Source organism: Botryllus schlosseri, chromosome 2 (assembly GCF_051294905.1).
Source record: "Botryllus schlosseri isolate E-star chromosome 2, Bs_hap1, whole genome shotgun sequence".
Classification (NCBI taxonomy): Eukaryota; Metazoa; Chordata; class Ascidiacea; order Stolidobranchia; family Styelidae; genus Botryllus; species Botryllus schlosseri.
This window is the reverse complement of record NC_137237.1, coordinates 1,364,643-1,378,058: the sequence shown is the minus strand read 5'-3', so window position 1 is coordinate 1,378,058 and position 13,416 is coordinate 1,364,643. Positions and strand designations below refer to the sequence as shown.

Genomic DNA, 13,416 nt, shown 5'->3' with positions numbered 1-13,416 from the left:
TAGGACGTAGAAATTTCAAATCCGCTCATCCCTGCCATTCCACACACACAGACAACCGATGTTCACATCACTACCTCTTCAAATCTCCTGAAATTTGGTACACGCACAGATGAGCTAATTCCAAATAGGATAAACTTTATTTTATAAGAATACCCCACAGGGTATTTAATTTCGCCTGGAAATATAGACGATCAGACAAGCTTCAGATAAATTCAAGTGCCTTATCTCAACTGTCGTCTAACATCTAGCTACACCTTTCTGAATATTTCATTGATAAAACCTGAGAAGTGCAGACCCAAAATGTGCAGAAAATTGTCAATTTTCAAAGTGACCCCAAAGTCCAATTTTCATAAAATAAAGTTCATCCTGTTTGGAATTAGCTAATCTGTGCGTGCACCAAATTTCAAGAAATTTGAAGAGGTAGTGATGTGAACATCGGTTGTCTGTGTATGTAATGGCCCATTTGCTAAGAAAGGCTATGGTTTCAGTACTCATAAATAGGCTGCTAAACTATGAGAATAATTTCCCATCCATTATTCTCTGAAACTTATTACTCAGGGAGATGGCGTAGTTGCGAACGTCGGAGCCTTCCAAGCAGGCTGCCCGGGTTCGATTCACGTCCTCTAAGGTTATTCTCACTGAGCTAGATATTCTGGGCTCTATCGTCCCCGTCGTTTTCCTTACGGCGGAAAAAAGCCCAGAAAAACGACCCGATAAAGAATGAAAAAGAGCAAGAACTTGTTTCGAAAAAAGGACCAACGAAGAAAAAATAACATCGAAGAAGACTGTGACATCAGGCACTAGAATTGCCATATACGTCCGGAATTTCTCTGTTAAAACTGCGTCCGGGGTAATTTATAAAATATTCTTATAAATGTCCGGAATTTTGAAGGCTTGAAGTAATAAGCTTGATCATAACTTTTTCGTTCATCGACACAAACAATATTATTTTTGGACTGATTTATGCTACATGAAATTTTTCTTCGCGCCGCGCGCGATTTACTATCATTTATATTGGTTTCATTGTTGGGACTACCACCCTCGCAAAAACTGCGATCAAAAATAAATGAAAATAACATTCATTTACAAAAATTACTCTAATTGTAATCGCAATTACAATATGACCGTATATTCATATGGTCGGTTTAGGCGGTTTGGATGCTTTATTCAAAGATAGTGGTTCTCAACCTAGGGGAAGGTTGCCTTTATTCTGGGATTCGCGAAGATGTTGAACGTAATCCGCAGCTTCCGAAATAGGCCGTGAGTGTGAGTAAGTCTGAGCGAATATGCCGACCTTTAATTAGTAATCAGTTCATCAAATTTTAAGCTGCTCCACGGAACATTTTCAAATTGGAAATGGAGTCGCGAACCTGGAAGGTTGGAAACCACCGGATGTGCGGTGTTTATATATCTCAGAGGTGCAGTACGCACCGGCATTAGGTTGATAAATAATGTTATATGTGTGACATATGAACATGACTTAACGATGTATAATCACGCTCCTTTCATTTTCGAAGTCATCATCCTCCACCAGCTAAAGACATATGCTATTATACCATCGCCGAAGTCGTATCAGCTATAATGGGAAATTGTGATGTTGGGCACAGGAATGGCTTATTTTGAACAACAACAACTACGACAATACTTTTAAACTGAAATCAACTAGCACAGTGGTTCCCAACCTGGGGGCGTGAAAGCTCTGAAGGGGGCCCGAAGAAGCGGCAAACTGAAAAAATGTTCCTGCAAAAATTTTACCTGCAATTCACGCGTGTTTCTCTATTACACCGGATTTCATATTTTTAATTCTCTCATCAACAGTTATAACCTTTCATACTATCAAACAAACTGTTGGGGTTGCTAGCATCCCGGTTGGATTTTGTGATATAACAATAAGGGGGACGCGAAATTTTTTACTATCATGTAAAGCTATCTACAGCTATCTACATGTCGATTATATTTACCCGACAATGATTATTACGTAGGGGGACTCGCCGAATGGCGACAGCTTACCAGAGATGAGCATTGAGCATGGATTAGGGTTAGGTTTTGAAAAAACAGGATTTGTGAAATTTTGTCGGATTTGGATTAGACATTTTTTTCAGAACGGATTAGGATTTGGATTGGATTTACAGATTTTCTGGGAGACAGAGAGAGAGTCTTTATTTTCATCGAACCAAAATACATAATAAACGGCAGTGATGGTGGTACAGAAAATATGCGTGCACAGTATTCGGTATTAGATAGGAATGATCGATAAGACCGTGAAGGTCATCTAGTCTGATCACACCAGCATCAAACAGGTACACTTGACTCTGAACAGTCTGGCTGTAAAGAAATGTTTAGTGAAAGGAAAATAGAAAAAAAAATTAAACAATGGTGGCAAATGATCAATGAAGCAATGTCTGGGCGAGGTAGGGCAACAGTGTTAGTGTAACGACAAGAGGTGATCAAGTAGGGGTTTTTTGAATCTATTATAAGGCAATTCACGGATATGTGGTGGTAATGCATTCCAGATGATAGGTCCCGAGTAGTCGATAGATCTCTTAGTTAGGTTGATTAGTTAGGGAGAGAGAGAGAGAGAGAGAGAGAGAATCTTTATTCGTATACATTACATATCAACATAACACTACAAAAAATGTAACAGTGAAATGCGACATGCAAGGTAGACGGGAGGCTCGATATGACATAGTCTTCAGAGCCGAGCCACCCGGGACAGGAGCAATTTTCACAGTCGATAACTAATGAAAAAATATAAAATAAAATAAAATAAAATTAAAATAATCCAACGAACGATAGGAAAAATTAGGGAGATGAAATGTCGTGTGGCGAATGGCGACAAACTTTTTTCAGATCAGTTATTAATGTAATTATGGTTACTAAGTTATCTTGAATCAAGTGAATCGTTGGTTGTGAAAGAAAATTTTCGAATCCCACCATTGCATAAATTAGTATTTTTTCTGAATTTCCAGTAGGATTAGACATGGACTTGAATATGAAAAAGTTATGGATTAGGATTTGGATTTGAAGGTTTGGATTGGATTAGGACATAGAAATTTCAAATCCGCTCATCTCTGCAGCTTACCCGACAGATTCGCCGTTTCACATGTCACAACGAAACTACACATTGCATTACATTCGACAGTTTATAATTAGTTTATTACCATTCATCCATGTGATGTTTTCCATTGCATAGTTGTCAGAGGCAGATAAGAACGCATATCACCGCAAATCCTTAATCCAATCGAAGTTACATTATGGCATCCTCTGTTGGGGGGCTGCCAGTAAAACTGCACTCAAGCCACTGCAGAAACTACAGCATAAAGTACTCCGAATCATAGCTAGGGCTCCAAAAGGGCCTGGCTGCCCATCCAATAAGTCGCTGCTGAAGAGATTTGGCGTCCTAAACATAGAAGATATGCGGAAACTAGAAATCGCCAAGTTTATGTATCAGTTTCACTGCGGTCGTTGCCCCGAATATTTCAATGACTTCTTTACCTCTGAATCAAAAGCGCACAAGTACAACACACGCGCGTCCACGTCGTCCAAATATCATATGATCGACCGAAAAGATCATCGCTCCATCAAATATGCCGGACCTGATGTGTGGAACAGTATCCCGCCGGCCATCAGACAGTCGACGAGCATGTCCACATTCAAGTCGAAATACAAACAATTACTACTAAATAAATACAGTCCATCCTCAAGATTACCGGACCACGACTGACCTATCGATCTCGCTTCCCATGACATGCCGCCCTATTTCTTGTCGCATTCTTTTTCTATACTATCTTCTTTACTTTCATTCAGTGTGCATGCCTCCTCTTTACATCGCCTAGGCCAAGGTGGGTGTCAGATTCCATAGACTGCTCCTTGTCGCTTCGACATCTTCCTGTCTTTTCATTGTATCGCATTTTTTGTGGTGTATTGAACTGATAAAATTGCTAATAAACCAATGATGATGATGATGAAGGAGTCGTTTGGAACTGTAAAACTTTAGGCAGCCTATTGATGTGCCATGTATATCCGAATAGGACCGGTTCTCAACGTGAATAACCTTAGTGAACACTTGAAGTTCACAAATATGCTACAACAAAGATTTTTACAGCCTAAATTATAATATGTTTGGCAAAGCGGGATGTTTTGTATCGGAAGCTAAATTGACTCTTCCATATCAGGTTCGTTTCGTACGGTACTTTAGACATATTGCCATTCGACGATATAATCATAGCCTTTATAAAGGCTATGATATAATTATATCCACAGGTGCTAAAAGTCACTTATAATGTTATAAAACTGACTTAAAATCAATTATACAGCCATGGAAGTACCTAAACCAAACTAAAATCTCAGGACGAACATTTCCGTTACCCGATATACGCGATTTCCCCTGCTGTTTTATCGAGTAACCTCGCGACACAATTTTGCCCGACAGATTTCTCGACAAATTTGCGTCGTCTGTGACGCACGAATGCGTAACCTTATGTCGGGTAATTTGTCGGAACATCTAGCGACATGTAGATAAAAACCTTGTGGTTATTTGATTTGATGAAAATGTTGACAAATATGATGATGATGATGACATTGGTGACTGCTAAAATAGAGACACCCCTCGACAACAACCACTGTGATTTTATTTTAAAAAATCGGCGACAGGGTGAAGCGATATATTTGCTAAAAGCTAGGCTTACCATACGATTTGTCCTCTTTTTTGACTTTTTTGAAAGTGTCCTCGGAGGACGCCCTTTTGTCCTCATTTTTGAGATTTTGTCCTCTTTTTTGAAAATTAAGGTCAGATTTAGAGGAAATTCCGAGTGATATGCCGCAAATTAGCGCAGAAGTGAAGCTCCGGCGGGTATTTCGGAGGGAAAAGCGGTGATTTTAGCTCTGAGCGAAAAGAAGACCTTTTTTTTTTTTAGTCATCCACCTGGCAATGTGGAGTGAAAAACGTTATTTTGAGCTCTGAGCGGAGGTGATGACCTTTTTTTTTTTAGTCAACCAATCACGAAGTGGGAAAAATTCAAGGGTTTTGCAAGTTGCAAATTTCTGAAAAAGTGTCCTCTTATTACATTTCCAAAATATGCTAAGCCTACTAAAAGCATTTTTATGATGGCTGCTATTGGGACGATGTACGAAGTTAACAGGCATTACGACTTGGAAGGCCATGTCATGCTTTCAGACGTTATGTATCACAGCAACCGTTTGTACCCCGATCCTAACGCAAATAACAGTAACAATAAGGTACGATGCAGCATGCATAGAGCATAGGTAGCACACCCGATGACACTGTGTAGTAAGCTTTCAAGTGCTTATTCACTTTTAGGTGAGCAGCGAAGCATCACTTGAGGAGAGGCAAGAGAATTTGCTAAAGAAACTAGATTCTTTGATCATAGACGCTTCGTCTAGACTCGGAGAGTCTCAACAATCTTCTCTTGACGAGTCCTGCATCCAGCAGTTGCTCAACGTAAGAACTTTCGATGTAACTTGACGTTTAACCCCACCTCTTGATAGCAAAATCGTGGTACAGAACATGAAAAAATTGCCTATTACTAATATGCTTCTGCGGAAATGACCTAAATTTTAACAGGCGTGCCTCTTCTTTACTTCGCCTAGGCTAAGGTTGGTGTCTGATCTTAAAGGCTACCGTACCTACTCTAAGTTGTTTCGACACCTTCCTATCTTTTCATTGTATCGCAGTTTTGTGGTGTTTTGAAACGAAAATATTAGTAAACCTGATTGATTGAGTCTACAACCGCTATACATTATGTACCGCCAGCCTATACATACCGGTATATAGCTATAGTGGTATGTTTACTTAAATTGATGAATTGGTCTATTGCTTTTAGGACTCTTATGCTTGCTCTTCTGCTCGTCAGGATGAACAAGATTCTGGATCGTTTAAGTTAGGTTTAATTATAATATTTGGAAATGCTTTTTTCCATGCCTGTCATGTTATTGAATCAACATTGGTGTAACCTATGCTTTCAGAGAGACACTCCTTTGGATATTGTGATTCGGGCTGATCCATCGCAGCCCCCAAGCTGGCTGGGCCATGTGAAAAAGCTTCTGGAAGATAAACAGGTGAGATTTGAACAAGTTTCAAGTTCGATCTCATGACTCTTTTTATCACACAAATCCTCTTGTGATGCTATTCAGACTTGTGCAACTGGTCTAGTTAGTTGACGGTCAAATAACTACGGCTTTTTTGAGTAGTTCTATATAGCTCTATAGTAGCAGTATATATTATATATTATATAGTAGTTCTAGTTGCAGTTGCGGACTTTGAAAAGTTGGTAGTTCTAGTTGAGGATTTTGAAAAGCGAATACCAGTAGTTCTAGTTCTAGTAGCGCGTTTCAAAAATATTCTAAAAAGATCAGTTGCCAAACTACTAAAAAATGCATGCCATCGTTTGGCGAGAATCATGATTACGGTGTTCTGTTGTGTAGCCTAATGTTCTTGTAGCCAGGGGTTGATTTTTGGGGTCGAAACCCCTCTCATCTCCAACTTGTACTGATGTACTGACTGACAGTGTCGTAGCCAGGGGATGGAGTTTTTGGGTCAAAAGCCCTCCCGTTTCCGACTTACACTGATTTACTGACTGATTTTGAAAACAGATCTGATTCCAATTATATAAAAGTTAATGAGTTGTTTCAGAATTAAATATGATTAGTTTTGTTTTAGTTAGTTGTGCATTTTTAAAGGTCATTAGTTCTAGATACTATTCAGACACTTGTGCAAGCTATCAATCTAGTTTATTGACTGCTTTTTTGCGTAGTTCTAGTTGTGAGTTTTGAAAAGTGAGTAATCTAGTTCTAAAGCGTATTTTGAGAATTCATTAGTTTGTACGAATCTGCTACGGGCTGGATGAATAACAATAAGCGCATTATTTTCATTGTAGGTCTCTACATGGTGGAAGTTTCACACTCACTCGTCTGTGAAGTCGCCGCTTTCCAATTCCTTAACGCGACAAGTATCGCACGAAGACCGTCACCCTTTCCGGCTCATCGTTACCATCATATGGACGACAGGTTGTAATTACGCACAGTCGGCACAGATAGTGTAGGGACGGGCACATTGATTTTAGTACTGTAATTTGAATAGAGTGTTAATTCTAATGATTCGAGTCGCGTAGTGAAAGATGATTTGTTCGAGTACTGAAATGATGCGATTCTTGCCCATATTGGTAAATTTATCAACAAAAATTATAGTTTTGATAGTAGTTTCCAATGTTGAAGCCTTGAAATCTCGATTGGCCGCGTTGTCGCAGCACGAATCATAGTGCAAATCTGTGTACGTTAGTGGAACTGATATTTCTGTGAAGCCGTGATCGACTGAGCGTCCTATTGTCAAAAGTGCAATGAAATAGGCACAATCGAGAAATATCAAATTATTTTTATGTGCTGTATAAAGGGTGTTATATTCTTTATGGTCCGCATAAAATGTACATATTTGTTTCTGTCAAATTAAATTAGCACTAGAATTACATTAACCCAAATTAGAAAGAAACAAAAAATTAGAGTTCAGTTTAATTCTCGCATGTACAGCAAATCTGGCTCGTTTTGCACTACACAGTTCTCCTGTACCATTTTCGAGAAACGCAGAAATTGAACCAGAATTAAAATGAGACCGTTGATAATTTTCCAGAGTTGGTCAGAAGTAGTCATCGTCAGTACTCAAGTGGAAGTAGAAATGTCGATTCACAAGCATGTAGTAAAGTAAGTATTACACACCTAGTTTTGCCCAATGTTGTAATGACTCGGGTCATGACTCGACTAGAGTCGGACACGAGTCGCGATTTTTCGGTGACTCGACTTGAGTCGTTTTTTTCAAAAGTAGTGTGAGTAGGCAAAATCTACTTCAAGTACTTCAAAAAGTATAAGTACTTCGTTACTGACCACCTCTGAACATTTCACAAATGAGACTAGAATCACCGGCATCATTATCAGTTTATTAATAATTTCATCACTTTTAAACACCAGAAGACTTCGTTAGAATAAAATGATAGGAAGGTGTCAAAACGACTTGGAGCAGTCTTTGAAATCGGTCACCCACGCAGGCTTTTCTCTCTTATTACCAGAGGTGGTCAGAAACGAAGTACTTCTACTTTTTGAAGTACTTGAAGTAGATTTTGCCTACTCACACTACTTTTCAAGTAGTTATGATTTTAGACTACTTCTACTTCTACTTGACAGTTTTCAGTTTTGTAGGCAAAAATAAGCGTAAAATACCTACTTACTTACTTGTGAACCACCACTCTTACTTCTACTTGAGTAGAAATTCCGGCGTTACTTCTACTTCTACTTGAGTAGCGACGGTGACTACTTTGACCACCTCTGCTTATTGCACCACTATAATTATATGCTTGTCCAACTATGACGTATGAAGGGAAGCGAATGAAACGCGAATTTTTTTCAGCCGGAAACCTGCCCTCCCTGCATGTAGACCCGTGTCTGCGAACCGCCGTCAGCGGCGAGACAAATCTTTACCGCTTCTTCGGCCGCCTGCTTGGACTTTACGGTGCTTCGCCTATTGAAGACGCGGTCTCGGACTTGATTTTGTACAGTTGCGATACAGTATTAAGCCCGGCGTCGAATCAGAAGGCCGCGGCGCTGAAGTACATCGGGAAATGTGTTGAAAAGGGCGCGTTGTCGAGTTTGACCGTGGCGTTTGTGACCTCGGTTTTGGTCGGCTTTGGATTGGAGAACGTGCCGGCGCAGTCTCTCAAGAGATGGGTGCAGGAGAACAGCAGTCTGTTTCAAGCTGTGTGAATAAAATGTATCGAATTGAGCGGTGTGTCTGGTGAAATACGAGTGAGGTATTGCAGTGGTTTACTACCCTGGGCGGGCAACCTCCCCAGTCTGCGAGCCGGATATAGGAAAATAAAGTATATTATTCGCCATTTATCCACATATTCAAGGAATAAATCGTGTTTAATGAATGTAATTCGACAGTAATGTCACTTCGAAACCATTTCTCGCCGATAATGACGAAGGCAATGTGGATTTGAGAACAGCCTTGTCATGCAGGCGCCGTCATGCTTCTGTCTGATCAATTAACACACGGTGCAAACCTTAATTAAGATTTCAAGGCTTTTGATTAGCCGGGTACCCCACATTTACCAAGGTATCTAATTCATTAGGGTCGAGTGCGAGGTAAATACTAGGGATGGTGTGAACCTCTGAAAGGTTCAGGTTCGTGTGATCGTGAACCTCTGAAAGGTTTAGGTTCGTGTGAACACGAACGTGAATCTCATGACGTCACGTGACGCCATATTGCTAATTTCAACCCCATATTTCAATTAGGTGATTGCCTATTTTAATCTACTGTATACACGATACCGAGCGACGACTCGGGGCCACATAATAGCTCAGTACTTAAGTACATATTGACGTTTTAAACGTCGCCAAATGTATCAACTGAGGCAATCAAATGATATAATAATCCCGTAAAATCAGTATCTTGCGTCGCTTTGCCAACAATTTCGACCTGATCGGACAATGTATTCGGAGTCTGAGTATTGCCACATGGATGGGTTTCTATACTTACTACCGATATTACGCCATTAACAAGTTATACAGCAGTATAGCCAACACCCTAGTCGCACGGATTTGGTTTTTATGATACAGTATACATATGTAGTCAAGATTGACCCCGTACGCCAGCTAGATTTTTACATCAGAAGACTATATCAATCTCATTGATTGGTTGAATAAGGATCACTCGCTCCCAAAATACAGTGTATTTCGCTCTTGATGTCATGCGATTGCGGGTTAAGCTCACAGCACAGAGACACTAAATATGCACAAACGGAAAGCTGGATATTTCGAGCAAACTTTTGTAACAGTACAAGTAAATTTTTTGAGATTGTCAAGGGCATGCTCGTTTAGTGTTGAATGTTTATGCTGCCAGCTCCATGCATAGAGTGGCCCGCCGTTGAAAGTCAATAACTTTGAACCAAAGATGTTATAATGAAGTGAAAATTGCAATATATGAAAAAGGTTCACAGTGCAGAACCTACCAAGGTTCTGTTGTGAACGCGAACCTCAAATGTTCCGAGGTTCACACACAGAACGCGAACGTGAACCTCACGTTCACACCATCCCTAGTAAATACTGATAATGCAAGTCTTCTCGCTTCGACGAACTTACGCGTAAGCTACACTCTCGCACGCGACGCACACACGTATATAATAATATATAGTCACTAAAATTTAACGTTTGGGCTGGTAGTCGGGTATCTCGGCAAACCGTGGCCGCGAGCCACATCAAGTTAGACGGAAAACTGTCCGCGAGCCGGACAAAATCCCTCGCGGGCCGTATGTTGCCCGTGCCTGGTCTACATTCTAGTCTGCTGGCCTTCGGGGTCATAGCAACAAATATTACTACTTTGCACATCTAACTGCGTAGGAAATCCAGGTGCACAAAATGATCAGTGCATCATTTGAGTGTTAGAAGAACAAGACCATTAATTTATGATTTTCGCGCAAGGCGAAGACAGTTATAATGAATAGGCCTACTCATTGCCATTCCTTTTCAGAGACCAATTTGAAATGGGAGACTGTGCTTGGAAAGTGGCTTAGTAGCCTACCAGGAGGACGGGGTTGCGGTTCCTAACCCCCGTCTCCCCCGCGGATGTGACTACAAACGATGAGGCACCATCACAAAATTCACCATCCGACTACTTGTCGCGCCTAATTGCCTTCAGTCATAATGATGACCAGCTCGATTCGAGAGAGCGTTTGGGATTCTGTTGGGATTTCGAGCGTTGCTCGGTTTCGAGTCTTCACTCGATAGATTAGATGACTGCTTGCAGACGTAGGCCCATGCGGTTTTGTTAATTATGCTCGCGATCTGGCAATCCGCGGGTTTGGATGTGATGTTGGCTGCATAGTATTGCCTTCAATTACGTCAAGACAGATTTGAATTATACGCTGGATGTATCATCCTGAAGTCTTCAGGCATAAGCACAAACTGCTTTTATTGGATTACTAGCCAGTCTTCAGGATTTCCGGACCACGACCTAACACCGACCTCGCCCTCCGCCACATACCATCTCATTTTGTCGCTTGCGTCTTATATTCTCTGCGTTACTTTTCATTCAGTGTGCAATGTGCAATGTGCATGCCTCTTATTTACTTCGCCTAGGCTGTCTGATCTTAAAGGCTACTCCAAGTTGTTTCGACACCTTCCTATCTTTTCATTGTATCGCCCTCTTGTGATGTTTTTGAAACGATGAAAATATCAATAAACCTGATCGATTGATTGATTACTGATGACTTATCAAAACCAAAATTTGTGTTCCTAAATCGCGCGCAGCGCGAAGAAACATTTCATGTAGCATAAATTGGCCCAAAAATAAATTGTTTAGGTTGATTTACGAAAAAATTATGAGCTTACTTCAAGTCTTCAAAATTCCGGACATTTACGCATATTTTAGAAATTCCTCCCGGACGCAGTTTCAATGGTGAAATGCCAGACGTATGGCAAACCTAATCTTAATTCTAATTGAAATTGTGAATTCAGGCACCAAACATGCTCACAGCGCAATTTCCACAATATATTCACGGCCAAACCGTAAAAGAGAGAATGAGTAAGGCCTTGAGTCTGGCCAGTGCCCACGGCATGACTCGGAAAACGCTTGCTCAAACGCCGCATTTCGAGAGCGACTCCAACCTCAGATCGTCATTGAATACCATAACCACAAAAGCACAACTCGAAAGAGCGCCAAGTTCGACTCTAGTTGAACTCAAACTCGTTCTCTCTCTTCGCTTTCTGAATACCGATTCTTACGCAATGTTGACGCAAAATGAGTTTGAGCACTGAGTCAGGTTTTTTTAATACGGGCCTGACTCAGGTAACCCCGGTTAAGTAGCCTATCACTGATATAGTATTACAATCCAAAAAGATAGCCTTTATCTTGTCGCTGGTTCGCTGGAGGTCAAGAGTGCAAGACACACACCCATGCAATTGCAGCAGAAGTAACGCCTATTTACAGTATAATACATCATTATCTTGTTTTTGCTTTGTGTGAACAATTGAACATCATGATAGTAGTATTATACACAGGGTTTATACGCGCCCCAATCACCGTTGAGTATTTGATCACGTGACATCTGTTAGCCAATTAGAACGCAGAACGATGTGGGTGTGGTTCCAATACGAGAGAGGTTTTGGTTGTGTGAGAGATGGCATAGTTCCAGTCCAGTAACGCTGAGATATTTATTACGTCATTGAGTAAGTTGATAACCTATGATTGCGTATTGCAGCATGTTCATGATTACGTGTATAGTTCCAGTCCAGTAACGCTGAGATATTTATTACGTCATGGCGTAAGTTGATTACCTTCATTATGATTGCGTATTGCACCATATTCATGATTACGTCACAAGCGTAGTTGATTACTTTAGTTATTACTAGAGCGGCTTTGCTTAGTTCCAGTAATGCTGAGATATGATTACGTCATGATTGCGTCTAGTTCCAGTCCAATAACACTGAGAAATATTTACGTTAATATGATTGTGTAGTTGAAGCATGTTCATGATTACGTCATATGCGTAGTTGATTACTTTAGTAACGCTGAGATGCGTAAGTTGATTACCTTCGTTATGATTGCGTATTGCACCATATTCATGATTACGTCACAAGCGTAGTTGATTACTTTAGTTATTACTAGAGCGGCTTTGCTTAGTTTCAGTAATGCTGAGATATGATTACGTCATGATTGCGTCTAGTTCCAGTCCAATAACACTGAGAAATATTTACGTTACCGCCCGCCCGCTAATTTATCGCGTCATCACCACTCGCTTGTAAACATTTTCATGATTTTAATGATTAATAAAAATTATTTAAATAAATATTATTACTTTGGTTCTAACTTTGGAAACGAAAAAATCAAATAGATATTCACAAAGCAACAATATTATTAAAAAAAAATATGTTCACCGTTACAAGCCACAATGATTTCAATGAATATTGGAAAAATATTATTATTAATTATTATTCCTAAGTTAGAATGAAATATTTTAAAAGATTCAAATCATGTTTTGGTTCTTATAACAGCGTAAGCTAATTATTTTCATTAACAACACAAGATAATTGATAAATTAACTAAATAATTAATAGGATATTCAGAAAACAACAATATTATTAAAATAATCAGTGGTAGTGAAACAATAACAACACATGAAAATGGCTAATTTCACGCAAAATCATAAGATATTCATAATACCAGGCAATTTTTGATATTATTACTTTAGTTTGTGTCTCATTTAGTGTAAAATGATAGCATTTTGTAGTGCATACGGTAAGGTACTGCGACACTATCCATTAACCAAGAATGTATTGAGTTAATTCTCTGAAGAGCACAGCTGTTGTCACAATGAAATGTTGACTATCGAATGAAGTTTATTATTGTGTATT

General features: G+C 39.8%; 1 protein-coding gene across 2 annotated transcripts; it reads left to right on the top strand.

Annotated features, from left to right (window-relative positions):
• The first annotated feature begins 5,103 nt into the window (after nucleotides 1-5,103).
• LOC145432901 (uncharacterized) lies at nucleotides 5,104-8,785 on the top strand. 2 transcript variants are annotated; one of them, XM_080309734.1, is made up of 5 exons: nucleotides 5,104-5,238; nucleotides 5,321-5,455; nucleotides 5,974-6,078; nucleotides 6,897-7,026; nucleotides 8,414-8,785. In XM_080309734.1, exons 1-5 carry the CDS (start codon nucleotides 5,104-5,106, stop codon nucleotides 8,764-8,766), a joined length of 858 nt encoding a protein of 285 aa, XP_080165860.1. In that variant the 3' UTR covers nucleotides 8,767-8,785. The 2 variants fall into 2 exon arrangements, with proteins under 2 accessions (XP_080165860.1, XP_080165861.1); XM_080309735.1 differs by having other exon boundaries at nucleotides 5,321-5,461; nucleotides 5,986-6,078.
• The last annotated feature ends 4,631 nt before the right edge of the window (nucleotides 8,786-13,416 follow it).